This window comes from Rosa chinensis, chromosome 2, assembly GCF_002994745.2.
Source record: "Rosa chinensis cultivar Old Blush chromosome 2, RchiOBHm-V2, whole genome shotgun sequence".
Lineage (NCBI taxonomy): Eukaryota > Viridiplantae > Streptophyta > Magnoliopsida > Rosales > Rosaceae > Rosa > Rosa chinensis.
The window spans coordinates 1,212,954-1,225,114 of NC_037089.1; the positions used below are offsets into that span (position 1 = coordinate 1,212,954).

Here is a 12,161-nt window from a genome sequence, read left to right on the forward strand (position 1 = left end):
CTGAAGCTGAGGTAGCTACAGGCAGCTGAACGGTTAGGAAGCAAATTTTGTTGGCTTTGCCATTGTTATGACTTCCGCTATGCAGTAAGCTCTGAGGAGTATTTACGCTTTATTTTGTGATGACAATTTAATTCGTAAATTTGTGTAATATATGACTCTATGGAGCGAGTGCATATTAACTCGGATGGTTTTAGGGCATCATTATGTACTTGTTATAGAGGAAAGATGTTTCAGGTATTTGTATTGATGACTGAACATTCACGCATGTATAATTATGGGATTATATATATGGATTTTCATGTGTGTAAAATCGGGGGCGTGACATAAGTTTAGTATTATCTCGAGTTGATTTACAACTGTAACAAGTAAGTCTACTATTATAGAAAGTTAGTCTACATTGATGTATCGATATTGTTAATGTACTACAAAACTTACATTATTTTCAAATTTATATAATTGGTGGAAAGTTTTGTAGAGGGAAAATCATCCGTACAGTACCTGACCTTTGCCCGATTCTAAACTTCAGTACCTCACGTTCAGAAAATATCAGAACGGTACCTTACATTCGAATCCCGACCGAAGATTGGTACCTGGAGCCGTTAGCTCCGTTACAAAAACTAAGAGTTAAAGGATATTTTCATCATTTCATATTTTAATCCATTTTTGTTTTATCTAATTCATTTTTTTCTATTTTTTTTTCTCTTCCCTAGTGTTCATTCTCTCTCTCTCTCTCTCTCTCTCTCTCTCTCTCTCTCTCTCTCTCTCTCTCTCTCTCTCTCTCTCTCTCTCTCTCTCTCTCTCTCTCTCTCTCTCTCGTCTGCAGCCTCGACTCTATCTCCATCGTGGACCCGCCTCCTCGGCCGTAGTTACATCTGCTCAGACCGTCGCCGAACTCGGGAGAGACCATCGGGCCATGGACTGGCCCGGAAAGATTGGGATTCAAAATGGGGAAGGAGTTGACGGCCAAAGTGCCGGCTATGTATTGGGTCTGACCGGGCTCGATTTTGCGGGGAGGGATGAACATGAAGCCAATTTGGTGTTGTGGTAGTGGCGGAAGGTGGCGAGCGGCTGGGGTTGCGGACGACGACGTCTTGGGAGAAGGTGAAGTTGATGGTGGAGTTGAGGATAGAAAAGGAGGGGAGTTGGACGGAGCTGATGGAGATTTTGGGGTCTTTGGGTAAACCCAGAAACAATTTTTCAGAATCTAGAAGAACCCTTCTCTGCATTCTACAACATGTCTCCTCTTCTCCTAAATCTCTCATTGATGAGAACCCTCTCCAGTTGCTTTACCCTTTGCAACAGCGACCCTAGTAGCTGGGTTTTTTTTTTGGTGAACCAGTTAATCACCAGACCCACCATCCTCTCATTCTCCTCCACTATCTTCTCTAGTAGCTCCACTTTCTTCTTGCTTTGCGTTGAATCAGAGTTGGACCTAACTTTAAACCTAGCCAAAAGGTAAACCCGATGACTTGCTCAAGAACTTGGCTTTGTTTGGGTTTCGGGAAATCAAAGTGATCAAGATGGAAATCTTCTCAAGTTGTTTTCCTTGAACCACTTTGGTGGTGTTTTGGGTTGAAATTTGCTACGGGTGTTGTTTGAATAAAAAAGTTTGGGGACGGGGTCGTGTGGTTGTGGTTTTGGCTGTGGTGGTGGTGATGGTGGCTGATGGATGATGACCTTCCAATTCCTCCGCTACCTTCAAACGAAGCCAGCCACTCTCGCCTCTCGAGCGACTCTGTTGGAGTGCTATTGTGGTAATGGTGATGGTGGTTGTAGCTGATGGATGATTGTTCACTTACTTTGTTGGAGTGCTGTTGTGGTAATGGTGATGGTGGTTGTAGCTGATGGATGATTGTTCACTGACTTTGTTGGAGTGCTGTTGTGCTGCGCCGCCGCCTTGAAATTGCTGGGGGTAGATCACGACTTGAGCTTTCCCGCCGTCGCCGCCTGACCCCTTCCCACCTATGACCCTCCTCACTCTTTCATTTTGGCATTTTAGTAAAACAATTTTTGTTTTTGTTTTTTTTTATTATATGATAAAAAGGGGAAAAAAGGGTAAATTGGTCATTTAATGATCAAAATATGGCAGCTGTCAATTTTTGTAACGGAGCTAACGGCTCCAGGTACCAATTTTCGGTCAGGGTTAGAACGTCAGGTACCTATCTGATATTTTCTGAATGTGAGGTACTGAAGTTTAGAATGGGGCAAAGGTCAGGTACTATAGGATTTAGGATTTTCCCTTTTGTAGAACATAAAAGGGAAAAAGATATAAACAGTACCCAACCTATGGCCCACTAGTAACTTCAGTACCCAAATTTTCAAAACTATCACAATAGTACCTGAAGTTCGGACCCCGACCCAACTTTAGTACCTAAAACACTGTTGGCCGTTACGGAGTTAGTCAACTGTCAAATTTTGAAGGGTATTTTCGTCATTTCACTGAATTTCTTCTTCTTCCTCAAGCTCTCTTCATCTTCTTGTTCCTCCTAACTCTGTCATCATCTTCTCCGGACCATTGGCAAAAGAATGAAACCCAGAATTGGGGCAAATTAACTTCATTTCTTGGATCTGATCAGGCATCACCCATCTTTCTCTCTTTTTTTTCTTTTCTTTGGGCTGGGTCACAATTTTTTTTTTCCACTCTTTCTCTCTTCTTCCTTTTTTCTTTTCTCTCTTCTTCTTCCTTCCCCTGCTGGTAGATCGAGGGTGGGCAGGCTGTAGGCTTGCTGCGCTGGGTGGGCTGCGCAAGAGCAGGCGCGGGACTGGGGCCCAGGACTGCTGATGCTGGGGCAATAGCGCGGAGGGAGATTTACGCACAGAGGGGGGGTAGGCGAGGCTGCTGGTCTGGCGGGGGCTTCGCGGCAGGGGGGGGGGACGCTGGGCTGGAGAGGAGGAGACGCGGGGCTGCTGGAACCAGCGCTCGGCCTGGTGTGCTCGTCTGGCCAGCTGTGGGTCTTCGCGGCAGGGGTTGCGGCAGGGGGGGGACGCTGGGCTGGAGAGGAGGAGACGCGAGGCTGCTGGAACCAGCGCTCGGCCTGGTGTGCTCGTCTGGCCAATTGTGGGGCTTCAACCAGCGATTCCACCACCGAGATCGCTCACCGATTTCCCTAAACTCTCTCTCTCTCTCTCGTTGAAAATAGAAATTTTTTCCTCCTAATTTTCCATTTGAAACATACACACAAGATTTCTTTGGGTTGTGATTGAAAAATGGATTTGAGCCTATATTCTTTCCCTAATCTCCCCTAAAGATGCTTGCAGATTAGCCTTGGTCTCCTCTGCGTTTGGATTTGCAGATGGCAACCATGGTGGGAACTGGGAATGGTGGAGGTAAGGGTCGGTTTTACCCCTAAGAAAATGCCACGTGACATGATAGTTAACGCCGTCATGGACGGCGGGTATGAAAGTTGGGTCGGGCAGGATATTTTGGGTATCATTGTGATAGTTTTGAAAACTTGGGTACTGAAGTTACTAGTGGACCATAGGTCGGGTACTGTTTATATCTTTTTCCCAACATAAAAAGGAAGCAAAAGGATTTCCATTACATCACCAAATTAAGTGCAACCCAACCAAGAACTGCCACGCTATAGCGCTGACCTACTGATAACAGTCCCCATTGGCAACATGGCCAGCCCATCTCTTCCACTCCCGTACCCCAAAACACCCAACAAAAAGGAAAGAAAACCCAATACAACCAAAAAAGAAAAACAATAATAATAATGACATCAATATCAGAAAATTCAAATTTTCTTTAACAAATTCAGATTCATATATGTAGTATCAGCCAAAAAAAAAAGATTCATATATGTAGTAGAACATTTCCCCAAAACAATTTCGAAAAAAAAAAAAAAAACACATAAAAAGCAACGAAGAAAAGTTGAAGCTTTCTTATAAGTAATAACACAAAACACACATTAGGCTTCCGCCATTGCTCTTCTTCTTCTTCTTCTTCTTCTTCTTCTTCACTCTTGCAGAGAGAACTCAAACCCTTAAGGGCTTCACCTCTATCTCTCTCTGGTTTCAGATGGAAGACGACGATGAATTCGGAGATCTCTACACCGACGTTCTCCAATCCTTCCAGTCATCATCCCAGCCGTCCTCCTCAGCTCCGGCGCCGCCGCAATCGTTCCACCGTCCGATCGATCTCAACCTCAAGACCGAAGACGCCGACGACGAGATCCTAGCCCCAGCTCCTCCTCCTCGCTCCCACGAGTCCAATCCCAATTCGCAAACCCTAGCTCCCGATTCGACCAGAGCCGCCGATTCGGGCGGCGGTGCTAGGGTTTTGGAGGCGAAAGACGTCAAATTGCAGAGTAAAGATTCGGATTTGACGGAAAAGGAGGTGAATTTCGATATCGAGGAGGAGGGGAACAATGGAATTTCCGGTCTGGGATTGGACGCCGTGATTCCGGGGCTTTCGGCCGCCGCGCCGGTGAACAACACGGCGGCGAATGTGGAGAACAACCCGGAAGGTTCGAGAAGGGACGGCGGCGGAGGCGGAGGCGGAGGCGATGATTGGGACAGTGATGATAGCGAGGATGATTTGCAGATTGTGTTGAATGATAACAACCCAATGGGGATGGAGAGAGGCAATGGCGAAGAGGATGACGACGACGGGTTGGTTATTGTGGCGGACAGTGAGCACAACGCGCCGGCGGAGGAGCAAGAGTGGGAAGAGGGGCAGCAGGGGGCGGCGGAGGGGGAGAGGAAGGAGATGGGGGAGGCAGGGAAAGGCGGAGGCGGCGGTCCGGTGGTGGCTCCGAAAATTGGGTATAGCAATCATGGGTATCATCCATTTCATTCCCAGTTTAAGGTTAGTTTAGTTGTGTTAATATATTGAATTGAAAGTAGGGAGCTTTTTGTATATGGGGTTATCTCGTCTCCCCTTGTTTTGATGAGAAATTTAGGATTGTAAATTACCTGCATTGTAAGGTACAATCTGAATGGCCTAGTTAGTTTAGTGAAATTGATACTTTGGATTTGGTTTGGCATTGTTTTAGTTACTGGAGTGTATGCTACTTGAAAATTATAATGGAAGTTAATACTTTTAATCAATGCAGAATCGTTTATGTTCTATTTTTATTGGCAATTTGAGTTTTGCTTGTCTGTGGGGGACTGTGTAATACCCTGTGTAATATTTGTTTTAAAGAAATTACAGTACTAAACAAGCTGTTTCTATCTACTCTTCTTGATCAATCACAAGCACAATGTTGATCAATGATATGCTTTGAGAACTCCTGGATATTTTACAACCCTTGCAACTTCCAATCTTCAGATTTGCTCACCACTGTAAGTGGCTTGTTATGCTGCTATGGATTCTTCAATGTTGTCTTTCTGTGGCATATTTAACTACAGTGAGGCCCGAGGCACCTATACAGAGCTGAAGAATCGAGGATTACAGTGTTGATTTAAAATTACTCCACTTCAAAATCTATACATGCTCTCATTGACCTAAAACAACCTCCCTGTGATGCCGCTATTTCCACACTATATACTATATGACCAAGCACATATCTATACACTTCATGTCTAAATAAGAAAGAATATTGCTTGAAACTCTGAATAACAGCAGTACATCATGCAAATTGTTCTGACTATTTTATCTTAGATAGGTGAACTCGACTTCCAGTTAAGATATCAACAGAATAAACCAGTTTTGCTTCAGTGCTCTTTGTCTTTTAAGGATTAGTATCTTCCTGAAGTGGTTTTGATCGGTAATCTTCTTGGAGTAAATTTGAGTGAATCCATCCAGTCGGGGAACAGTTGTTTTACTTCAGGTCCCATTATTGATATAGCCAATCCTACAGCGTCTATGTTATGCTGTTTTTACTTCTTGGAAACCTATTTAACTGTTTGCAGATAAGTAGGTCTAATAGGTCTTGGCTCTCCCCTTCACCTTTCAAATAATTAGTGCCCAACTAATTGATTCTTGAATATATCTTGACTCTTTTCCCTCTTCACACAGCTATTTCACGATTCTTGAAGTGCTAGGCTTATTCTACAACTTCCAACTCTTGATTTTGGCCAATTTTATGTTTTAGCCCTGATATGTTTTCATGATTTTAGATGTGTGATAGATGGTTTGACATGATTTTGAATTGTTTTATATATGTCTGACTCGTCATATATGTTGTCCTATGATCATACATTATCAAGCAATTGTATTGTTTCTTACTTGAAGCAGAAATATGTTAATGGATGTCATATGCAACTTGCTCTATGTTATTTAGTAAGTTTGATTATAGTGCTACACTTTTAAACCTAATATTTGTTTGTTTTATATCTTATGCAGTATGTGAGACCTGGTGCTGTGCCAATGCCTGGACCAACAACTTCTGGTCCTGGAGGAGTCCCGGGTCAAGTTCGTCCACTTGTAAACATGGGTCCAACACCTGGTCGAGGTAGAGGTGACTGGAGACCAACTGGATTAAAAAATGGTACTCCGCTGCAGAAAAATTTTCATTCGGGCTTTGGTACACCTGGTTGGGGAAACAATATGGGTGGTCGCGGTTTCGGGGGTGGACTTGAATTCACACTTCCTTCTCATAAGTAATGTTCACGATAAGTTATAAGTTATCCGTATACGTGGTGAACTAGATTGTTTTCTGCTGACTTCCATGATAGTGTCATACTGTTGTGTTTTTCTTCTGTTCTGGGTTGGAGTATATCATTAAGTTTTCTACTACCTTACTAGGTTACATATGTGGAAAGTTATAACATTTTTGTCTTTATTTATAAATTGCTAGATTGCACTCTATGATCAGCTTTGCATTGTAGTGAGTTTCTTCAGTTGCTGACGTCAGTCTTCTGTTTATTTTGAAGTGCATGTGTCATCTTTTGGTACTTGGAAATTACTTCTGCTCTTTATTTTTTTCGTTAATGTGAAACTGCTTGATGATTTTCAGGACCATATTTGATGTCGACATTGACGGTTTTGAGGAAAAACCTTGGAAATATCCTGGTGTTGATACTTCAGACTATTTCAACTTTGGATTGAATGAAGATAGCTGGAGAGATTATTGCAAACAGCTGGTAACAATAAAACCTTAGCATCTTTTGTCTATCTTAATAAGGGAAGGTTATAATTGTTCCTATATTTAAAATATGCAGGAACAGCTCCGCTTGGAGTCCACCATGCAAAGCAAAATCCGTGTTTATGAAAGTGGACGAACAGAACAGGTAAGGGAGTGCTTATGCATCTCTTGAGAACCTATGCCATTGCATCTTTTCTTGCATTGTTTCTTCACCGTAACCAAATTTTGGGAAAACTGATAGAAAAGTTACATCACAGGAGTATGATCCAGATCTGCCTCCAGAATTGGCAGCAGCAACTGGTATGCATGACTTTCCTGCTGAAAATTCCAACCCTGGGAAGTCAGAGGGTGGGCAAAGTGATTTTGCAAAAGGATCTGCTCGCCTGCGTCCACCTATTGTATGTAGAACTTCCAAGTTTCTGCCTTACAACTATATATTGCCTGTTAGTCTGTTACATTTTTTTAATCTTCAAGACAGATATAATGTTTGATCTTTGCATGCTTTGATAAAATGCATGTGTTAATTTCATAACTCATCGGTAGATGATAAAAAGCTTAATTTTAAATCTCATTGGTTAATTTAATCTTATGCCAGCCAACTGGAAGAGCAATACAGGTGGAAAGTGGCTATGGTGAACGTTTCCCCTCAAGTGAAAACCGGCCACAGCGAATGCGTGACTCAGATGCTGTCATTGAAGTACTAATCAAATCATTCTTTAGTGTGTTGATTCCGTCTATATGTGCTCTTATATATTATTTTGTCATATAAGCTAACTAGTGGTTTATATCTTAATCAGATTGTCTTGCAGGACTCTTTAGATGATGATTCTTCTGCAGGAAATGGTATCCCAGACGGAAGTGAAAACGATCCTTCAAAGGAGGGTGGAAGTGCTATTGGTGAGGGAGACCTTCCACAGGATGACAAGGCCTACTTCAATGGTTTTCCACAGGCTCACAATAATCGAAAGAGGGATCCACTTGAAAGAAAAAAGCCATTCAATGATAACGTGCCAGAAGATGATGAAAGCTTGCCCTTCCGTCCAGAAGGGCCAGTCCAACATGCTGGTTCTGGGGACCAGACTCCTAGTTCTGCTGGTGGTAGTTTTGGAGAAAATAGGGGGACACAGAGAAGAGCACATGACAGATCTCCTCGTTTGACTCCTAGCCGGAATACAAGAGACAAGAAATTTCCTGACGGTCAAAAGGAAGGATCAGTGGAAAGCGTGGATGGTAGACGTAGTCCGTTGATCTCATCTCCCGCCTCACATGGGGCTGCCCGCGAGTCAAGTGTCGAGCATAGAGGCGGTGACCAAGATGAGACTCTACTGGGTGATGAAAGCTCTGGAATGGAAAAGGAGGAAATGGCTGCGAATGTAAATGATGATGTCCATGATGGAGTTCCAAACTATCAAAAGTTGAGTTCACGAGTTGACCCGTCTGTTGATGAAGAACTTGATGATGGCGAAGACTCCAAGGCTGCAAGAAGTAGTGACAACAGCAAAGCAAGATCAGGAAGCAGTAGAGATTATCAGAAGTGGAGGGATGGGGTTGAGGAGGAAGTCATTCAAGGACGTTCAGCTCACTCAGGAGGCATTAAGAGTCACCTTGATGAAAAGGAACAGGGATTCCAAAGAAAAGGCCGTGATGGTAGACAGGAACTGGATAGAAGTCACATGTTAGTCAAAGGGAGGGAGGGTTCTTATCCGTACAGGGATTGGGATCCTAGCTCTGCTCATCATTTGCAATTGAAAAATGATGGGCTTAATAGGCGAAAAGAGAGGGAAAATCTTGACGGAGCATGGCAAAGGAGGGATGATGATCCTTATAGCAGAAGGATTAGAACTGAAGAACCAAGGAAGAGGGAACGTGGTGATGAAATGGGATCCAGGCACAGGAGTAAGGTTCGTGAAAGCGAGAGGAGTGACAAAGATGAATATATGCAGTCAAGAAAGCAGTTAGATAATGGCAGCTATAGGGTCTTTTATGATAAGGATGTTGGATCACGACCCAGGGAAAGAGAAGATAGTTTGAAGGGCAGGTATGAACATATAGATGATTACCATGGCAAGAGAAGGAAAGATGAGGAATACATGAGGAGGGACCAAATAGATAAAGAAGAACTTCTGCAGGGCCACAGAGATACTACCACTCGCCGAAAGCGGGAAAGGGATGAAGTTTTAGATCAGCGTAAAAGAGATGACCAGCAGAAAGTCAGGGATAATCCTGATGACCACCACTCTGTCAGGCACAAAGATGAAAGCTGGTTGCCGAGGGAGAGAGGTGACAGACAAAGAGAAAGGGAGGAGTGGCATAGGCTTAAGCAATCCCATGAAGAAAATATACCCAAGAGGGAAAGAGATGATGGACGAGTTTCTGTAAGGGGTGGGCGTGCTACAGAAGACAAAGCATGGGTAGGCCATGCTAGGGCAAAGGATGAGAACAAAGGCTCTGATAAGGAGTACCAATATAAAGAGACTGTGCGACACAGTGAGCAGTCTAAAAGAAGGGATAGGGTTGAGGAGGAAAGTTCACATCATAGGGGGCGTGAGGATGCTCATGCACGGGGAAATCAAATGAATATTGATGAGAGGAGATCTGGCAAGGAGAGATCAAGTACTCGCAGTGAACGTGGTGATAGCCAAAAAGTCCAAGATAGAAAACATAAAGAGAATTCAAGAAGGAATAAAGAAACAGAAATTGCTGATATCAACACTTCAGTCACTTCCAAGAGACATCAAGAAGACCAAAGTGGTCGTAGCAAGGAGATGGTATGTACTGTTCTTGACATCAGGTCTCGTGCATAATTTGTTTGTTTTTTCAAAAAGTTTGTATTGCTTTTCTTTCCTTCAGAAATTATGTAGATAGGTTGCAAGCTTGAATCGGATGACATAAATCAAATCTCAGTTTTTGATTCTTTTTTTCATAACAATGTTTTCCTCGTACTTCATGGATACATAACTCTGAGCATGTGCAAAGTGGACTTTGTTTGGACATATTTTCTTCATGTTTCAAGCTGGATGAGGGTTCAGTTTTTGTCTCTCTCCTCTAAAAAAAAATGAAAAAAGAGAACTGAAATCAGAAGATGTGTTAATAACGTTGATTTCACCTAATTAGTGATCGCTTCTGCAGATGAAATTTTCATGTGTATAACCAGCATGATCAGAAGCACATTTTTTTACTAAGACCAGTGCACACTTTTGATGATTTTACTTTTTGCTTACCCCAATAGACATGTGTTAGCTGCATTTGAACCAGCCCATATCTATCCTTTCCCTTTAAATGAGGTTTATGGTTTGACCAGTAGGAGGGAATTAGGATAAACAACAAGAAGTAGAATCAGTTGATGACTTATTCACTAATCCTGGAATATCCCATTTACAGTTTGCCAGTTATTCATCATTCCCTTTTTGGCTTTTGTAATTTTGTATATGACGCTAGCTGACAATATGGATGATTGGGTTGGGCTCTCTTCTCATGATTGCTTCTCTTTTGCCCCTTTAGGGCTTGAAAGGCACCCGTGAGCAAGGACCTGGTCACTCTTCTAAAAGGCACAGGGAAGATGCTTCCTCTGATGATGAGCAGCAGGATTTAAAAAAGGGGCGCTCCAAATTGGAACGATGGACAAGTCATAAGGAGAGGGATTTCAGTATCAACAGTAAGGTATCCTCTACCTTAAAGTTCAAAGAGCTTGATAGGGGATCCTCAGATGCCAGTAAACTTCCAGATGATTCCAAGCCAGTTGAGGCTGTTGATAACCATCACCCGTTGGCTGAGGAGAATGCTGGTGATCAGGATTTTAAGGATGCTGACACAAAACCATTAGATACAGACACGGCATTGGAGGGTCGTCACCTGGACACAGTTGAGAAGTTGAAGAAACGAAGTGAGCGCTTCAAGCATCCATTGCCAAGTGAAAAAGAACCCTCAACAATTAAAAAGACTGAGACTGAAGTGCTGCCAACCCCTAATAGTGACCCTCCTGTGGTGGAATCTGAGATTAAACCAGAACGGCCAGCTCGGAAAAGAAGATGGATCAGCAACTAAATCTAAAATTGAGGAGCTAAGTTAGCTGGACGGGTTGCTGTGGTACGAGGGAAGTTGTGCTCGACATGATGCTGGGTTATTCAATTCTACCTCCATGAGGGTGCAATCATTCAACCAGAAATTTGTAGGGTTTTCCCCAAAAGGCGGTGTACCTCTGCAGTAGTAATATCATTTTGTAATCGTGCTGCCACTGTATACTTAGTAATGCTTTCCTTTGTATATACTGGTGATTGTAACATTGAACTGGTCACTGATGGTGGCACAAGATTGCTTTTCGAGACTATTCTTGATTGTAGTGCCCAGGTTCCATCTGGCATGCTTAGAGGTTCATATTGAAGCCAGGTACCCCGGATTGAAAGCAAGTAGCAGGCTGTGAGGATGTAGAAACCGAGCCGAGTTTGCTTCAGTTACTTTTCGATGTGTTGGGAGATCTCTACTACACTGGAGGTGGTGGCATGATTTTGATCTTAATCAGCTTATGTATACTGTACTATAGCATCCTCTTTCTTATGTGATAAAAGAAAAATAGTGCTTTATACACAACATTTGAAACTCATTTGTATTGTAGGAACAAATGAGCTTTTAAAACAGCGGATTAGTGTTAAAAGAATGAATTATATTGATACTATTCTAGGAGGGGAGTAGAGTCACACAAAGTCTCTTTTGGTCTTAGTCAGGATGGCCATGTGGTTTTGTTGTATTTGTATAAGCATCCAAGACAGTTTCGGATATTGCTACTAATCTGGTACTGATTCACATGCTATGTATAATTCATGCCAAATGAAAAGAAAAAGAAAACTATCTAACAGCCACTAATTGAAAGTCATTATCATTATGAAGAATATGACATCAGGCGAAGTTGTTAAAAGAAAGAAGACAAAAGATGAGAATTGAATATTTTATATTGTTCAACATTTTGAAATCTAATTAACTCGGAGCACTATAAAATATCGGAATGTTAATAATTTGATTCGACTAAATTCCATATAAACTCCTAAAAAGTATTTGGGTGTATCACTATGACATATTGAAAATGAAGCATTCCTTCAATTATTTGCCATCGTTATCCTGTTATTATTAGTTACC

General features: G+C 42.4%; 1 protein-coding gene across 1 annotated transcript; it reads left to right on the top strand.

Annotated features, from left to right (window-relative positions):
- The first annotated feature begins 3,877 nt into the window (after window positions 1-3,877).
- Window positions 3,878-11,711, top strand: LOC112187875 (FIP1[V]-like protein). The gene is made up of 8 exons (XM_024326831.2): window positions 3,878-4,810; window positions 6,290-6,546; window positions 6,903-7,029; window positions 7,108-7,176; window positions 7,289-7,429; window positions 7,627-7,728; window positions 7,829-9,799; window positions 10,533-11,711. Exons 1-8 carry the CDS (start codon window positions 4,022-4,024, stop codon window positions 11,073-11,075), a joined length of 3,999 nt encoding a protein of 1,332 aa, XP_024182599.1. The 5' UTR covers window positions 3,878-4,021; the 3' UTR covers window positions 11,076-11,711.
- Window positions 11,712-12,161: the final 450 nt, after the last annotated feature.

Coding starts and splice junctions, on each gene's coding strand:
- LOC112187875 (XM_024326831.2), top strand. CDS start 4,022: ATGGAAGACGACGATGAATTCGGAGATCTCTACACCGACGTTCTCCAA. Junction 4,811..6,289: donor CATTTCATTCCCAGTTTAAG/GTTAGTTTAGTT, acceptor TATCTTATGCAG/TATGTGAGACCTGGTGCTGT. Junction 6,547..6,902: donor TTCACACTTCCTTCTCATAA/GTAATGTTCACG, acceptor GATGATTTTCAG/GACCATATTTGATGTCGACA.